The sequence below is a fragment of the Oxyura jamaicensis genome, chromosome Z (assembly GCF_011077185.1).
Source record: "Oxyura jamaicensis isolate SHBP4307 breed ruddy duck chromosome Z, BPBGC_Ojam_1.0, whole genome shotgun sequence".
In the NCBI taxonomy this organism is placed as follows: domain Eukaryota; kingdom Metazoa; phylum Chordata; class Aves; order Anseriformes; family Anatidae; genus Oxyura; species Oxyura jamaicensis.
Genome location: NC_048926.1, coordinates 43687009 through 43706121, shown reverse-complemented (window position 1 = coordinate 43706121; position 19113 = coordinate 43687009). Strand labels below are relative to the sequence as shown.

Below are 19113 nucleotides of genomic sequence, written 5' to 3'. Positions count from 1 at the left end.
ATAAACCCAGTACATATCCTTTTTTGAGCATATATTTTACCGTAAGCGAGTGACCTGCCTTACAAAACTTTTTATACCATAGTGGATGATGTTGTAGATGAAAGTGATGACAATGATGATGCTGAAACAGAATCAGAAATTGAAGCTGAGATTGAGGATGACAAGGACCAACATTTTAAGGTTGGTATGAGATAAAACTAAGGGGCAAAAATCAGATACAGCAATTATTTGTTTAGTTTTTTAAAATTGCTTGAATTGTGTATACAGCCATGGGTTTAAATATGAAAAGGGTGTTGAGAAGGCTTTCAGGACAAATTCTAAGATCAAAATACCTGCTGAAACTTAAGGATGTTGCCTACTGATTTAAAATGTCAGCCTTTGTTGTTCCGATTGTCTCAAGATTTTTTTTAAAACTACATATCCGCCCCACTTCACATGGCTGGAGTACAGTAGAGCAGAACGCTACAACTCATTGCAGCTTTCTGTTATTGCTTTGTGTCTCTCTTAGCTCTTTCTTCCCAATTTACTACACTACTCAATTTGTAAGAGATGTTCTAAGTTTTTCCCTTGTTCTGCAACGGCATTGATTGGGTCAGTGTTTTCAGCAAGGTAAACTTGAAGTCCAGCCAATTGAAGAGATTGCATCTCACGTTGTTTTATTGCTTATGGAAGGTTTTCTTCTGCTCTCCGTCTTCCAGTCAGGACGTGAAAGGAAGCTTAAGTCAGAACAACCTTATCCTGTATTTTTATGTTACATATATTCAGGAGTTGATTGAATCATCTGTGTATGGACTGTAATGACAACTTATTCAAGGCACTCATGAACCTGATGAAGGGAATATCTTCTTTCATAGAAGCAATTATTCCTTTGTCACTGCAGTCAAATGAAATCTCTACGTGTCAGGTTGAGATGGTTAGGTAATGCATAGATCTTATGTAAAGGGTAGTCTGATGTCTGTGCATAATACGTTTCGATGAAAGCAAGAAAATTGTTTTATGTTTGTGATGTTTCTTTTGAAATTGATGTTTTGAGATACTGATGAAATCAAACTGCTTTTAATAATGCTGAAATGTGTGGTTCAGCTCATTTTAAAATAGTGATATTTGAATTTTAAAGCATGTCTGCGTCAGATATAAATGCTGATTATCATTATTTTAGAAGTTCATTAATCCTGGATTGAAGACTAATTTGTTCTGGCGTTGTTTCAGAATGATGATATTGAGACTGATATTAACAAACTGAAGCCTAGACAGGAACTGGGACGACCCTTAGAAGAATTGAAAATGTATGAGAAATTTTTCCCAGAACTTTCAGAAAACTTTCAGGTAAAGTATATGATTTCCAGTGCAGTCCTCATCATGAGGAGTTGACTCTGAAGCACAGTTCCATGGTTTTGTTTTGAGTGGATAGGTACTCCAGCAAAAAAAAAAAGTGGGGGGGGACGGGACGGACGGACACAGTTTGCAATTCTAGAGCTACACAAAGGGTTACTGTTTAGTGGGTTGTTTAGTTTAATATTATGTGTTGCTTTAGTATGGCTGAAAAGGGACTGTGGGCAGATGAAAGGGAAATCTATTCTCTGGTGTCTGATTGCACACAGCAGAAAATATAATAGTAAGAAAGGATATGAGATTATTCTGACAAACATTTATTATGACATGTCTGTCCTTAAGTACAGTGCAGCTATTGAGAGTAGAATGGTATGACTTGATAATTTCTTGTTGATAAACTACTTGTTTATTGTTTTTATGCCTTTTTTTTCTTTAATATTTTAAGGAATGTGACTTAGTCTCCAAGGAACCAAAGCCTTTTGTACCTGATGCAAATCTGGGTGGACCTATTGTTGTTCCTACAGCAGGAGAGGAGGTCTCTGCTGAAGCAAACCTCTCAGTAAAAGGAATTTCTCTGAAGGAGAGCAATCCTTTATTGACAGAGGAATGCAATAGAAGGCCAGCCTTTCTGGAACTACCAAAGAAAGATAGTATCAAAGACAGTAGTTTACTTCAGCAAAATGATCAAAGGAAGCTGCTTCCGTCATGCCAGTGTCTAAGCCAAGAAATTGTCAAAGGCTTGGACAGAATCAGTTTGCAGAACAGTACAAAAAGTGATCAGTATTATGCAGGGTGTGTAAAAAAGAAGGAAAACAAAGCTAGCCTTACCCCACTTGCATGTAGTAAAACTTGTGAACATGTTTCACCCTGTGGAGGTAGTCTTTTTGAGGGATCGTCTGTCCACCTGGGAAAACTCTGTTGCACTGGAGTGGATTCGGAGGAGGAGGATTCCAGATCTAGTTCATCAGGGGAACAAGTGGTGCTTGAAGTTTCTGATGTATCGCCAGTTCATGACTGTGATCTCTATATTGAAATGGTGAAAAACACAAAATCTATTCCTGAGTATTCAGAAGTGGCCTATCCAGATTATTTTGGCCATATTCCACCCCCATTTAAAGAGCCTATTCTGGAAAGGCCTTATGGAGTGCAGAGGTGAGTTACTGTATGCCTTTTGTTCTTATTGTTTCCCTTGAAAAATAATATTTACGTGCTTGTTAATCTTAGCCCATACAATTTTTACTTTGGCATCTAAAACTGCTTTAATTGAAAAACAGTTTGAAGGTAAGTGAGTAGGCATTAATCAATGCAAAGCCCTAAATAAGAAGAGAATCAGAATCTTTGCAAATTCTCATTCAGTAATTCCAATTTCTACATACTAAGTTTACTTTGTAGTCTTCCTTTCTGTCCCTGTCGTCCCCCCATATATATCTTTTGGTTTTTATTTAAAAACAAACCAAAACCCAACAACACATAAAGGAAAAAACTTCCCAATGCTTTAACACTTTCTAAATCAGAAGAAAAAAGTTAGAGATGTGATGCTTTCTAACTTAACTGTTTAACTACAGAATATCTTACTTAAACAATGAGTTGCAGTGTATTTTATCAGTCAAAAAAACTAAGAACTCAGAGCTTGTAGTCATAAAGGTGTATCAACAGTATTTCCTCTTGATTCTTTTTATTGGGTGCTTCTCTGTGTTGTCTGTAAATAAGTACAAATTTGTACAAATAAGTACAAATTCTGATGTACATCAATGGAATTGCTTCTCATTGTATCAGAGGAACTGCAGAAGCACTGGAGGGACTATGTGATAGACTGCTCATGTGTTCAGCATTAGTATTTTTCAGTTAAGATACCTGAACGTTCTCCTTAGGTCTTATCAAATATTAATAGTTGATAGTTGAAAGGTACTTCACTATTTCACATTCCTGTGCTAACAAAGCTATCTTTCAGCAAAATGCAGTGGGATAAAAAATTAAAATAATACTTTTTAAGTATTTGGTTTTAAAGTTTGCAATGTAACAGAACAACTGCTAAGGATGTAGTCTGTGTTAGATCTGCAAAATGACACAGAATAAGCATGTCAACACAACCAATTATTTGTTTGCTGAGATTTTCAGTATTAAAAAATATTGAATGTCACTGGTAATAATTTGCAGAGATGGTGTGAAGAACTGGCTCATGCGTAAAATTAAGTTACTGTAAAGACGTAAGAACATTTTTGCAAGAAGTAATGGTAATAGATCTTGTCATTTGCTTAATTATTTTTTTGAATGCTGTCAGCATCATACCCATAAATTTAACCACTTTCATGAGATTCTTCATATTTACATTTAGTTATCGATTACAATGATAAAGAGATTAACTGTCTTTAAAACTAGGCAGTAGAATTGAAATATTTCAGCTGATTCTCAGACCTGTCATAAAAAGGTGGTCTTTCTAATGAAATGAACAAATATTGAAACACTAATGGCATAATATATGTACTATTACTAGAAAGCTAACTAGTGTTAGAGAAAGACCTTCCCCATATGCTTATTTTAAAGGTAGATTCAGCTGATCTACAGATGAGTTGATTTCTGATGCAAGACTAAGAACTGCATTTTAAGAAAATCTTGCAAATCTTCATGTAGGGTTTTGCAGTACTTAATCATTCTGAATTTTCCTGAGTAACATTGTATCGAGTGAAGTCTCTAAAAACCAATAAAATTTGTCCTTCCATTGCTCATTCTTCTTAGAAATAAAGCACCGTATTAAACTCTGCCTTTTGACAAACAAACCTACTTGTGAGGTTGTACATAAAGCAGATCTCTAAACTGTGAGGGTAATTCTAGATGATATTTGTTTTAGCTTTAAAATGCTTTATTTTTGTTGGGGTATACTATCTATATAGGAAATATACTTTAGCTCATCTGTGAAACAAGTATGAAATTTCATCTTAGAATGCTAAGCTTGAATCAAAAATCCCATGTAATCTTTTTAAGGTACACTGTTCTAAGAATTCAGTTTTCTGGAAAGGACTTGGTCTTGTTATTGCAATGTAACAAATTTCTGAGAAAGGAACCTGTTTGAAGAAGGCTTAATCTTCTTAGGAACTTTAAATTTGCAGAAAGGCGTTGACAATGAATTTGATAGAGGACATGGAGAAGCTTGTCTTTTGCAAATTAATGTCCAAATTCTTTTGGCATTCAGTGAGATTTATGTTGTCAGCGACATCTTTTTTGGAAAACAATGCGTTGCCTTAATCCATCCTCTTAATTAAAGAACTTATCACAAGGGTTTGACAAGGGGAGATAATGGGTGTTCTTTTTTTCATTAGACATATGTAGGGTTTGGGTCATGTTTCATTCTTGTGATATGCTAGAAGATGCAACATTTTTGGATTTGTACTTTTGGAGTGCTTTTAGATTTTCATTTACATTTCTCACCAAATTTTTCACCAAAGGATTGTTGTTTGGAAAAATGCCATCTGATAGTAACAGAAGTCTTTTTATTTTTCTACTATTCAGAAAAGAAAAATATTATTTAATTCCATTATTTGTGAATTAGGGATTAAATACCAACTTTTTTCTATTCCCTCATTTCTTTTTTTTTGTTTCTGTACACTTTAATATTTTCTAATCCTCTGGCTCTTAGAAGTGATCATTAGGTAAATCAGGATCCATGAAAAAATGGCCTATCAACACAGAGCTCTGTGTCAACAGTATTGTTTTTTGTATTTTTTCCTTTTATTATCTTACAATAGATTCTCCTATCTTTTTTTTTTTTTTTTTTGATACATGAAAATATCCACTACAACTTTGCCTTTTAATACGCATCTTGAATACCATTTGTTTGTTCTTTTTGGTGTTTTAAATGTCTGCTATTCAGTAATGGATTTTATTCTGACACAACTCCTGTGATAGTAGAAAGTATTATGACCATTTGAAACTGAAGCATGCTGAGAGCTAATGATTTGTGTAAGATCAGAAATCTGTAGTTCTGCCCTGAACTGAACTTGATGAAATAGGTGGTGGTGAGTCAGCATTTTTATAGTTCTGTCAGTATGGTGGACTTGTGACTTGCTTACTTTTCAGTTACTCTTAATGAGGTCCTAGAGTTTTGTGCTTACCTTCTTTTTCTCATTTGTTAACAATATTTATCTTAATTAAATGGACAGTTTCCAGCCTGAAAGTTCTTTACAACTCTGTTCCTGCATTCTTCGTTGTTAATCTGCCTCCTTTTCTTCTTATTGCAGGTGCTGTGCAAGCTTTTCCACACAGCTCTGCCACTATATTTCATTCTTGAACTGCAAAACATACTTACTTTTCCAAACCAGGACCTAGATACTGCCAGTTGTGCAATGGTTTTATGATCTGGATAAACATACACCTGACATTTGGCTGACATCACCAAATTCATTCTTATTTGTTACCTAGTCGATAAATGAACGTAGATCTCCAGAGGTGAAAAGCTAGTGCACTAACACACTCACTGCACGACTACTCCCTAAAACTCTAATTTTAGTTATGGTAGGACTCAAGTGAGTTACTAATACTATGAAGTGCTATCCTAGATTAAAGCATTAACTTAAGTAATGTTTGAATAATTCCTGATTCTACTATACATTATGAAATGGTACTTTTTTTTTTTTTTTTTTTCATAAGATAAAACCCAGTGGTTTGTGTGCATGAAAACTCAGTTCCCTCACATACAGATATTGAAATCAGTCAGCTGTGAAAGCAGGTGTTTAAACTGAAGTACACCTATAATTCGTGCACATAAGTGGGGATGAGGCTGAGGTCTCTTTGAAAATCTGTCCCACGGTCTTCACGTTACTGTTAGTTTTCTGTGTTGTATGAGGTAATTTCTCTTTTGTAATTGGAACCAGTATGCAACAATTTAAATAGTCATTCTTCTTTTATTTTAGGACAAAAATCTCACAAGATATTGAAAGACTGATACATCAAAATGACATTATAGACAGAGTTGTATATGACCTTGATAATTCCAGGTAAGTTTTTTACCCCACTGAATACAATACTCAAATAATAATAATCTAAGCCTATTCTCTTTCTCCATGATATGATTTGGAATTTTAAAAGCAGCAGCATTGTGATAGACTTCACTAAAAGCTTATTTTAATGTAATGTTGTTTCTGCTATTCAAAATATATTTGTGGAAACATTCAAAATAATTTCTGAATTACCAAGCATGGACTAAAATTAACGTAATGAGTTTGTTTTAGTCAAATCTGCTTTACTTATTTTGGTCCTTTTTTTTTTTTTTTCTTTTGTATCGTTAGTTGGTCAGTGCCAGAGGAAGCAGATGTTTTGAAGTTTAATTCCAAGTTCGAATCTGGAAACCTGCGCAAAGTTATTCAAATCAGAAAGTAAGATATTTCAGCTTTTCTTTTTACATGCAAGGCTTTTCATTTCTGATTTTTTTAAAAAGATTAATTTGTTTTTGTTAATCTTTAGAAACGAGTATGATCTAATTCTGAACTCAGATATAAATAGCAATCATTATCATCAATGGTTTTACTTTGAAGTCAGTGGAATGAAAACAGGCATTGGTTACCGGTTTAACATCATCAACTGTGAAAAGTCAAACAGTCAGTTTAACTACGGTAAGATATATTTCCCATACTTTGAGAAGAAATATGTAGAGAAAGCTCTGTACTAGATAGCTAAGCTGCTTCCTTTCCCCTCCCCCCTTACGCCTCCTGGGGACTGGTACAATTGTGTTTTCGTAGAGATCAGATTTTTTTAAGTAGCATTATTAGAGAATGTTTTGACAAGCTTCAGTAAAAAGAAAAAAAAAAACATCTTAAAACACTGGCTGTCAGTTTTTAAAATTTTGTGTTGTTGAGTGAAACCACGTTTCTGGTTGAAGAATGTTACTGGTGGCTGCAGCTAAAATTTGTGTTAAGACTCTTGTGCCGTGCTTTGTAAATGACCCCTGTAGTCTCTAGCTATTATTGTTTCCAAAAATATTGGCTTACCTGATACGCCTTTATTCTATTTGTCTGGAATTCAGACATTCAGTGTAAACATTTTTTTATTATTATTATTATTTTTTTTCCTGATAGATATTCTAGAATTCTACTGGTCATTTGAGGAGGAGAAAGAGAAAATCCCTGCTCCCACTCATCCTCAAACACTTGGGACGGAGTAACATCGTATTAGTCTTTGTCATAAATTATAATTCACATTGGTAGAATCCAGGAATACCCAAGTAGTTTGACCAGTAGTAAAATGTTTTTAAATTCTATATTCACCAGTTACCTTAGATCTTCATTCATATGTTTCAAACACTTAATATTTACTTTTGTTTTTAAGTATATTGACTGATTCAGTCAAAATATTTAATTAATTACCTAAGTAGCAAATACTGTTCAATTAAGATATATAATTTTCTATTCCAACTTGATATGAAGTATTCAACTTAACTATATTCTTCCAAAAATATAAACTGTTACTGTAAAAAAAAAGTATTGTCTTTCTGAAACATGTTACTTTTACAACTATCCATGTGAATGGATGAGTCTTTTTTTTTTTTGAACTCCTTTTTTTCAGCCTTTTTCTATAGGTGAGTTGGGTAGAGTAGAACCCTAGATTTTCGTGGATTATTATTTGTGCTAACCACAGCTTTTGCTTACATGTTTTGTTTTCACCTTATGTAGATCTGATTTTTTTAATTGGCTGTTTTCTGAAAACTAGGAGGAAGGACAGTCTTTTGTGACCTGATTGAAAGAATGTATAATATTCAGGTATTCATAAAAGTGTACTCTTTGATAATAAAGGAGCATAGCTAGTTTGGAGACACACAAAAATGTTGTTGTGGTCCATTACTTATAAGATCTTGATGTTTAAGGGTAAGCATTAAAATGAGATGCATTTTTCCTTTAAGGCATGCAGCCCCTTATGTATTCTGTTCAGGAAGCATTAAATTCTCGACCATCTTGGACTCGTGTTGGGACAGATATTTGTTACTATAAGTAAGTACACCCATCAAACATACACCAAAGCTTTTACTAAAGATCAGTGAAAGTAGAATTTTTGAGGAAAAATGTTTGGTTCTGACTTTTAATAATTACATTTTAGTAGTTTGGTTTTGAACACAGTTTTCTTCCTCAGCTATAGAGAATAACACAAGTGACAAACATATAGGTGCTTTTTTTTTTTTAAGCACACAGCTAATGTTTAAGTAGTTCAACTTTCATCATATATTGCATACTATTCTAGAGAACTTTTTTATGGAATATGCATATACCTGTTTACTGAAATGCTAATGGTAATTTCCAGTAATATTCATGAAGTGGTGTTCCTGTTTAGTCTTTCGTTTTCTATTTAATCATGCAATCATTGTAGAGCAATCCTAGAACACAGGATGAGAAGGTAACAGCGTATCCCTGTGTTACCCTTTTTGGTCAACAGTTGTTTACTTCCTTTTTTGTTTGTTTGTGTACTCACATCTTCCTGATGTGCATGCATGTAAATCCCTACTATGATAAAGTATCTTACAGATTTGTGGGAAAGAATGGATTTAACTTGGATAAACAGGGAAGAGAAATACAATCCCTAAAAATTTTCTTGCTCTTACAGTGTGGTTCAGAAATAATCAACGATAATGAAAAGTATTCTAATGTGTCTATTAACTTCACTTTACTCTTAGGAATCATTTTTCAAGAAGTTCAATTGCTGCTGGGGGTCAGAAAGGAAAATCTTATTACACGATTACGTTCACAGTGACTTTTCAACATAAAGATGATGTCTGCTACTTTGCTTACCATTATCCATATACATACTCAACTTTAAAGGTGAGAAGATTACGATCCATTACGAAGATAAATATTTACACATTTAGAGAACATTGTACATAAGCATCCATGATTGATTTCCTTTTACTTCTTTCTATGGAGTTCAAAATGCTGCTTGAAATTGAGGATTATAAAATATTAGTACTTAGAATGGTGATGTGTAGGTTGTTATAAAAAACAGCAACTGGAAAAACAAATGCTTCCTTTCAGGCTAAAAGGTTTTTCTGAGAATCACAATTCATAATTGTCTGGAAAACTACTAATTGAATTTTATTTATTTATTTATTTGAGTCAAATGACTCATATCCTGCTGTTGTATGTATACCTTTCTGTTGTATGTATACCTTTTCATAACAGATCTATCCAAATTACAATTATTTAAGATAATTAGGGACATTTTCAGGATAATGAATTGCCTGAAAAGGGGTATTGTAAAGCTTTTAGTACCAAGCAAAACTTGGTTGGAATTTCAGGTGGTTGTTTTTGTCACAGTATTAAAAATATGCTTGGGGATTCAGTGGCTAGTATGAAAGTGTGTTGAGCAAAGTTTTTTACAAAGGAGTGTTTTCTCCCTGAAGAAGCACCCCTAATGGCAGTATGTAAGCAGCTGCTGCCTCCAACAGCTTTGAGGCCTGTGGTTTCGGCCTAACCAGCTGCTGGCACCCAGCTGAGGGACCCAGGGGGGTCTGTCCCAGGCTGATTAATGTGGCTTCCCTGTTTGCAGGTTCAGTCGGTAGTAGCAGTAACCTAGATAAAAACAGACTGACACCCACCCACCCACCCCCCAGTGTCACAGCTACACAGACTGGCACAGACAAGGCTTCAACAGCACTCATTTACCATTTCCAAGACTTACATTAAACTTAGTTTCAAGTCTTTTTCCTTCTCTACAGCTGGTAAAGATTGCTGTTGCTAGTGAAAGCATCCCCCTCCCCTAGATTCACAAGCATACACACAGTGTGGGGTGCTGCTATGGCCCGTCTGTCCATGCATTCCCCTGCCTGATCCTCACCCCTCTTACCTGCTGTACAGGCCTTCTGCTTGCTGGCTAGTCCAGATGGATGCTTACTTACACACACTCGTCTGGCAGGCACTCTGCCCCATGGTCCCTCCGAAATACCAGCATGATTCTGCTTGCTTGGTAACCCTGCCTGGACCTGGGTCCTCAAACTCACTGGCTAGTCCAACTATCTTTCTCCAAATCTTTGCCCATAGTTTTCCAGGCCTATCAGTTTAATGCCTGGAGACATTTGATCTTGGCCATTGTTTCTACTATATCTTGTTTACCAGGTTTGTCTGTCCCTCGTTCATGTTTATTACTTCCCTCTTTACTTGTTACCTTCTACACTGAAAAGATCCCTGATCGGGTAACCTTAATGAATCACAGGCACTCACCTTCCACGTACCCTTACAGTTTCATTTGGTAGAAAACAAAGAAATCTAATCTCTGTGCCTCCATCTGCCTCAAAGCAGTTGTAACAACAGGCTGTATAAAGAAAAGCTTTCAATTTGTCAGAGATACAGAGAATGGTATTTAATGGTTGAAATTTAATTTAGAAGCTTTAACACTGTTTAGAATGACAAAAAGAAAGAAGGATTAAACAGGACATATGGAATAAGCTGTCATAAATGATTGCAAAACATTTGATCTATATTTTTTTCATTATTTTGGGGATGAAGATGCATCTTCAGAAGTTGGAATCTATGCACAACCCTCAACAGATATATTTTCGACAAGATGTTCTCTGTGAGACCCTGGCTGGCAACAGTTGTCCCTTAGTCACTATTACAGCCATGCCAGAGTCAAATTACTATGAACATATCTGTCAGTTTAGTAAGTATGATTTTTCTTTCTCATCAACTGAAAAGAATGGAAAAATATCTATTTATGCAAAAAAATAGTATTAACCCTTTTGCGTTGTAAAAGTAGCAATGTAAATAAAGTAAGATTAATGAATCTCATTAGATTAGAAGGGTGTTCATATTCAGGATTTGTTCTGTATTTATAAATGCTTGTGGTAGTCAAGGATATTTATAAGTGACTTCTTTCTTTCAAGTATTAAATAAGTTGCTAGATAGTTTTGCATGTAGCATTTTGCAGACAACACACCTTAGAAAGGGGTACCTGAGTTCTGAGTTCCTTTTTTGTCTCCAAGACTTCAGCATATTTGCTTGTCAAAAAAATCTTTCCTAGAGCTAAAGCTAGAGTCATGTCTAAGCTACTGTGATTTGAACTGCACTTTGGTCAGAACAGCATTCTGTTTTATTCCCCCCGCCACCAGATTTTTTTTGTCTGTTGGTAAAAAAAAATAATAATAAAAAAATAAGGCATCAAACTCGTCATATCATAATCACCAGATCAAGCTGGTTATGCTCATGTGTCTTGGATTGAATTTAAAGCTCAATTGTGAGAATTCTGTGATTAGCAGTCCTTATAACAATATTCTGGCAAGCTGTATCAAGAATTCCCCATTTCAGAATATACTGAAAAATAACTCCCAAATAATCTATTGTGGTTTGTAATAAATGAGGGTGTCTTTTCCTCTCTTCAATTAACAGACTGCTTAATTAGCTTGAGTCTTATTTTGGAACTTTTGTGAATGCTTCTTTTTAGGGAATCGTCCTTATATTTTCCTATCTGCTCGTGTACATCCTGGAGAGACTAATGCAAGCTGGGTTATGAAAGGAACACTGGAATATCTTATGAGCAATAACCCAAATGCCCAAAGTTTACGAGAATCTTATATTTTCAAAATTATTCCCATGCTCAATCCAGATGGTGTCATCAATGGAAAGTAAGCATAAGTTTACTTACAGATATTTATTTACTTACAGATATTTACTTACAGACCTGTAATACAAAGTCTTTGAATCTGTTATTAAAAAAAATAATAAATTTAAACTAATCCTAGAACATAAACATATTTAGCAAAAGAAGTATTTAATATGAAGAAAATTACTTAGGAAATTACTAGACCTTAGTTTTAAATTCTTTGGCTTTCCAAGGTAGGTGCAGTTTTTTCATGAATTCATTTTTCATGAATATATATTCATTTTTTAATGGGTGATTTGATGTCATTTTAATTGTCTCTCTGAACTACTAGAAAATACTACTGTCTACAGTCTTGGTGTGTGTGGAGTGTGGAGTCTAGAGTATTACAGCACAGCTGCTTCTAGAAAAAGTATGACAAATTCATATTTATAATGAAAAGTAAATTATTGTATCTGATACAGCTTTTTATGTAGTTTTCCTTTTTTATTTTTTTTTCCTGTAGTTTTTAGAAAGATGTTATGGAAGTGGCTGTGTTATCAGGTGTTATTAAAGGGGACAACTGTGTTAGGTCAGTAAGACAGTATCCTGAATTTATGATAGCCTAATGGCAATACCTTCATTTGCTACTACTTTTCTTACTAAATCCAAGGAGTATTTCAGAATGCTTTGATACTGTAATCAGTAAGTATTCAGCAGTCTATGTTGATTACAGGGAATTCTCATAAAATGGAAATTCCAGTATGGTGAATCTGCACTTCTTTCTAACCTAGTTATGAGAAGTATTTCAGAAATTCTTCCTAAAAAACAATGACAAAACAAATGCATTCAAACCAATGATAGATTTGAGTAGAACCTTCTCTTTATATATGTAAAAATATGTATGTAGCTGAAAACCTGGAATTAAATCATTCAGACTGTAAGTGAAAGTTTAATACAGGGACAATTAACAAATCTGTCCAATCAGACACAACCAAAAGACAAATGTACTGAAAATGACTGTACAAACGTAAATTTCTGCAACCTAAACTGTTCTTGCTGAAAGTTTGCTGAATACAGAGATGATCTTTCTTTGTTCATTGTATTTTGGTTTTGTTTCCTTATTTTCCTAATAGCTGGCTGTCTCCTGATGACTTCACGTTGAAACCTTAGAATTCAGGTTGACATTAGTATTTGTTACAGAAGTCAACACACCAAAACTATAAAGATACCGTATGTTTGAAGTTACTGATTTTGAACTAGCATTTAAACAAAATCACAAGTTTTCAGTTTCAACAGCACATAGGCAAGATAACAATTAAATTCCTATGAGAAGTCACTTCTGATTTATTTTTGTTTTCTGTAACATGGCTTAAAAAATAAAAACTCAAATATTTCAATACATTTCTATTAATCACAGTGTTAGAAAACTGAAGTTTTTTTCTTACCAGGCTGTTCCAAAGAAGCCGTGGTAACAACTAAAACTTGAGGTTGGGGGGGAAGCTTATTTAAAAGTATTCTGATAATACATATTATCATGTGTTTTTCCTTCTTCCCCTGCAATAGCCACCGTTGCTCTTTAAGTGGAGAAGACTTAAACAGACAGTGGCAAAATCCAAATCCAGATCTGCATCCCACCATTTACCATGCTAAAGGCTTACTGCAATATCTGGCTGCTATTAAACGTTTACCGCTGGTGAGTATGTCTGTATAAACAATTCTGAAGCTTTTAAACTTAGCTGTTATATAAAACAAACATTTTCATAAGGTCTTCCCATGTATTACACTTAAAAATTTGACTTGGTGAAGTGAGCTTTTACAGATTTCTAAGTCTGAATCTGTTTTTATTGTTAGGGTAGAGGGTTAAATCTTCCATAGAAGAATCCTACCTTTTCTTCATAATGCAAAAGCTTATCATATAAAGAGTTCTGTTTGCTAATTTTTTAGAACTTTCAACAGTGAAAATATAAATGCAATAGAAGGATAAATGAAGATTTTTAAAATGTCTGTGCCTTGGCTTTATTTTGGTATATCGTTAATTGTAGGTTTACTGCGATTATCATGGCCACTCACGTAAAAAGAATGTATTTATGTATGGCTGCAGCATCAAAGAGACAATGTGGCACACAAATGTTAATGCTTCCTCTTGTGACCTAGTGGAAGACCCTGGTTACAGGGTAAGTTTGGCATTCATACCTTTTTCACTTGTCATGAATTTGGAATATGTCTTTCAAATAACTTCCTAGTCTTATTCTCTGCACACAGTGACTTTATAGCATAGCCAAACTTATTTGGAATGATTGCTTTTAGTTCATCTGTGTACGCCAAAATATTTTGATAGCTTTTAACATCATTTGTATGCTAATACAGCTTAAGAATTTACTGTTAGCAGACTGCTTAATGTTTTTCAATTAGCATTGTGTGCTTTTTCTGTTCAATACCATGTAGAAAATATACAGAAAATATGCTTCTGTGCATTTATAATTAGTCAATGGAAAAAAAAAAAATCATTTGAATATGGCAAATAATAGAATAGCATCCAGAAAATAAGCAAAAATAACAAAATTACCCTGCAAAATACTCATATAAATGGAAAGAAGCAAAACTCCTGTTTTTAAAAACATGTAGTTACGAGGCATGTACCCCTAATACACAATTAATTTACACAAGCAACATCCACTGTATTATATAGCCTTTTAAAAATTCCTAAAATAAGATTCAAAGAATTATGTCATTATAATAATTTTTCTGTGTAGCTCCACTGCCACCAGGTGGCAATTGGAAATATGTGCAACCGAAAATGTCCAAACAGCTTGTGTTTTCTAAGGAGATGCAAACTGGGAAGGACTTGTGGGTGATGTGATGATTGGAAGCTGTCTTGAGCACAGTTATGAAATGATAGGGTTTTTGATCTTTGGTAAAGTAAGGAAAGTATCTAGCAGAACTGCTGCTTTGGATTTCCAGAAAGCAGGGTTTGATCTATTTAGAAACATGTTTTGGGAGTGGTTCTGAAAGGCAAAGGAATCCAGGAAGGCCTGACATTTTTCTTGAATAAAGACCAGCCTGGCTTCTTCGGGAACTCAGCAAGAAAAAGAACTCTGGAAGGAGTGGACGGCTCATTAGGACTATAGAGCTTGTTCTCTACTTGTTCGGGGAGAAAATTGGAAGGGCCAAAGTCCAACTGAACTCAATTTGTATAGTGCAGTAAAAGACAATAAAAAGTGCTTTTATAAATACATGAACAGCAAAAGGAGGACTAGGAGAATCTCCATCCTTTATTGGATGGAGATTTCAGTAATTTACCAGCAGTCTTGGTTAACCAGGATGGATGCAGTTGACTGGAAATTAGCAAATGTGACTAATCTACGAGAAGGGCAGTTTTGGGCCCCTTACTATACAAAAGATGTTGTGTTGCTGGACTGTATATGGAATAGAACAACAAAGCCGGTGAAGGATCTGGAAAACAAGACATATGAGGAATGACTGAGAGGACATGAGTTCTTCAATTTGGAGAAAAGAAGGCTGAGGAGAGACCTCAGCTCTCTCTACAGCTACCTGAAAGGTAGTGAAAGGTTGTAACAAGGAGGGTGTCAGTTCTTTTCTCAGGTGACAAATGATAATCCTATCAAGGAAATGGTCTCAGGTTGCTCCAGGGGACGTTTAGATTACAGATTGTGAAGAATTTGTTTGCAGAGAGTGTAGTCAAACATTGGAATGGGTTGTCCATGGAAGTGGTAGAGTCCACCATCCCTGGAGCATTTAAGAGGCATGTGGATGTGGCAACAAAAGACGTGGGTCAGTGATGGGACCTGGTAGGTCAGGCTGATGATTGGACTTGGCCATCTTGAAGGTCTTTTCCACCCTAGATGATTTTATGATTTTCCATAGCTGTAATGTGAACAGCTTGAACTTGGATTCATATTCTTGAGGTTAAGTGTGTGCTTCGTGCTTTGCTGAATATGGATGGGTTTTATGTATGAATAAAATGGTGCCTGTTGGCTCTGCAGGTTGGATTGTTGAAACAGTTCAGTATCTGAATTATGCTTTCTTAACTATATGGGTTATGTAGAACACTTATTTTAAGCAAAGTTATCTGGGTGAATTAGAAGGAGACGGTGAACACCTGAATTCCTGATTCCTATACACATGACTAATACTTCATTTTAGGAACTGCATCTGAAAAATAGGATTTAAACAAGTAGAATTTACAAACCTGTTGTCATTTGAGCCTCCTGGGCTTAAAAATGTCCAGCTGGCAAAGTGTTTTTATTACTCTTGTACTAATTTAAGCTGCAGATGGATTTTCTGAGGACAATTTCTCATTTAATGTTTTCCCTTGCCTTCCTTTCATAAGTAGAATAAAGAATCACTGTCCCTGTTGAATTATTGTCTTGCAGGCACTCCCCAAGATCCTGAGTCAAACTGCACCAGCATTCTGTATGGGCAGTTGCAGCTTTGTAGTGGAAAAGTCCAAGGAGTCAACAGCACGAGTTGTTGTGTGGAGAGAGATTGGAGTACAGAGGAGCTACACAATGGAAAGCACATTATGTGGATGTGACCAGGGCAAATATAAGGTAAGAAAGTGTATCAGTTAAACTGCTCTTGCTTTATAATTTCTACCGTTTGCATTGGTATCCTATTCTATAACCCCGCTTGCTTGCTTGCTTACCTTAGACTTCTAAAACTCCTCTAAGATCTCCGTGTACTCTGAAGTTGGTGAAATGACATTATTTGCAATATTACAAGTTGCATTACAGTCTTTGTCTGTCACTTAAAACACATCATAGTATGCTATGCTTATGGGCTGTTTTAACAAGCTTGCTGTTAATTATTGCTTATAGCACAAATGAATGCATGTAATTAAAAAACTCAGAAAACTGTTCTTTCTGGCAGATTATTCAGATTGGGTGGTGATAAATGCCAATACTAGAATAAAAAAAAATCCTTCACATGTGACAGTTTTAGACTTCACCGTGACAGTTCTTGGTTCTTCAGAAAGCATTTAGTACAGATTTTTTGTAGCTTGAGAAACAAACTTAGGAAGTGAAACATTTTCATATTGTCTTACCAACACTATTAAGTGTGTATCTTTAGGTAAACTCATTGTAGCTGTTTCACTTCTAGACTTAGAACCTTTTTTCAAGTTGTGTCCTTCAAACCATTAATAGGGATGGATATTTTAAAACCAAAAGTGACCCTCCTCACTAGTAGAAAACTTCATAGGGAAACCCTTTGTAGGGAAAAAAAAAGAGAAGTAAAAATCCTAACATCAGATCTTCAGCTTCCGTCATTGGATTAAATGTAGCTACAAACTGAAGTAAGTTTGTAAAGTGAACATTCAGAGAAGTCACACCTTCCTCTGCTTCAAAACAGTTTAGAAGTCTAAACTCTTTTCTAATCAAGAAAAAGTGACCAGAAGCCTCAGATAAGGTGCACGACAAAATGAGAACCAGAAGGCTGGGACAAAGGAGGAGGAGAAAAAAAGGGGTGTAATGAGGTATATTTACCCATTCTTATCTTTTCAAACAGCAGAAAGATATTTTGGCAGGAATTTTAGTTAGGTCTGTAACTACTGAACAAATGTATTAATTTTTGACAATTAACAACAGAAGCATTCCTGTTATTGTCAGAATATGCCATTACAATTTTCATTGTTCCTCAGATGATGACATTATGGAGTTTTTTAAAAAATAACCTGTCCAGCTAGTTTGAAACTTCCAGAATATTCTTACAAACATCAACATTCATGGCCTTCACAGTGCTGCTACAGAAAGTTCTTACTGAAAGGCGAATAGAGATGCTTTGTGGACAAACTTTTAAGATACTTAAGCTGCAAAGCCCTTCTTCAGTAAGGGAGGAAGAAATGGCTGAATTCTGTGAAAAAAATCAGTTACTCTAAAGGGAAGAGCATTCTCCTACATGCTATAAACAAGTTGATGAGATTGAATTGTTGTTCTGTCACTTATTTTGTTTGGAGTGAAACAGTTCATGAGGTCTTGGTCATTCTTTGTAACATACATAAAGAACCTTCATTTTTTCTTCACTATGATAATGCTCAGGTTAATTTAAGGAAATTTGTCTGAAAGGCCAAAGTTACTAGACAGAACAAGGAACGAGCAACGTTTCTCCAAAGAGACTGTCAAAGTGAGAAGAGACTGGGCCTTTTTTTCTATGGAGAAAGAGAAGCCAGCAACTCTGTGAATGGACTTGTGATATAAATTTGTTTTCATATTTCATATGTTATTTCAAAACACAAAACAGAGTTAAGCTGTAGAAGTTCTCTCCTCTCCTGCTTGCCACCCCAAAAGACATGACAGTTCTGATCTGAGGGGCTGTGCGCTGTGTAAGCACTTTTCTGCTCTCCTGGCTTACTGTCATCACTGAATTTTGTCAAAGTACAAAGAAGATTACTAAAAGATTTTGTTTTTTTGTGAAAGAAATGATGAGTCTCTGCCAAAGTTGGACGGCACTTTTGACTCTTATTTTTAATTTTACTCAGACAGTGGTGATGCTAGACAGTTATCTCTGGAAGCAAACTCACTTGCACTGCTTGTGTGTTGTTTTTGTAACACATTGAGAATTAGTGCTGCAAACATTGTTTAGTCATCTGTGATTCAAGATACAAAGACCAAAAAGATGAGGTGAAAAGTTGCTCAGTAATCTATGAAGGATAATTAAGATACCAGATAAAAGGAAAATTTTGTTACTAAACCTAAACGTTGAACAATAATTTAACTAGGAAATCTGTTCCTTTCCTGCTTGGAGATTAATAAGTTTGGTAGGATGACTTAATTTTTAAGTTAACTGAGAAGGCTTTATCGCTTGGAAATTTTATGATGCACAGAAAAGACGACTTTAAGAGTCTAAAACAAGGATTTGGTCAACACACAAACTGAGTTACCATGATCATTCCATCTCTACACTTCAAATTCACAAAAATGATCACATGTTTGTAACCCCTATTGAATAGGAAAAGATGATTTACTGTCCAAATGATTTCTCCAAATCTTAGTACAACTTTTCTATCTAAATACATATTACAGGAAGATTCATCTCAACTTAAGGTGGCAGCCTGTTGCACTTTCAGTCATGCATCTTTGTTTTCATGTAGGAGAGTCCATTGCTGAGAGGAAATACAAAGCCATTGACATGCCATGCTTAGTAAGGAAGACGCCAGTCAGCTGTATAAAATATTACTGCCTACAGTCTAGGATGATGATTGTGTAAAATATA

At 35.0% G+C, this 19113-nt stretch overlaps 1 protein-coding gene across 5 annotated transcripts in view; it reads left to right on the top strand.

Annotated features, from left to right (window-relative positions):
* AGTPBP1 (ATP/GTP binding protein 1) overlaps positions 1–19113 on the top strand; it is a 70324-nt gene that overhangs the window by 29599 nt on the left and 21612 nt on the right. For all 5 annotated transcript variants that reach the window (XM_035309335.1, XM_035309332.1, XM_035309336.1 and 2 more), the window contains 13 exons: positions 83–180; positions 1210–1326; positions 1778–2484; positions 6240–6323; positions 6615–6701; positions 6790–6938; positions 8222–8309; positions 8987–9131; positions 10812–10965; positions 11746–11926; positions 13447–13576; positions 13926–14057; positions 16278–16454. In XM_035309335.1, coding sequence (XP_035165226.1) covers positions 83–180; positions 1210–1326; positions 1778–2484; positions 6240–6323; positions 6615–6701; positions 6790–6938; positions 8222–8309; positions 8987–9131; positions 10812–10965; positions 11746–11926; positions 13447–13576; positions 13926–14057; positions 16278–16454 — 2249 coding nt within the window. The remainder of the gene's footprint in view (positions 1–82; positions 181–1209; positions 1327–1777; positions 2485–6239; positions 6324–6614; positions 6702–6789; positions 6939–8221; positions 8310–8986; positions 9132–10811; positions 10966–11745; positions 11927–13446; positions 13577–13925; positions 14058–16277; positions 16455–19113) is intronic.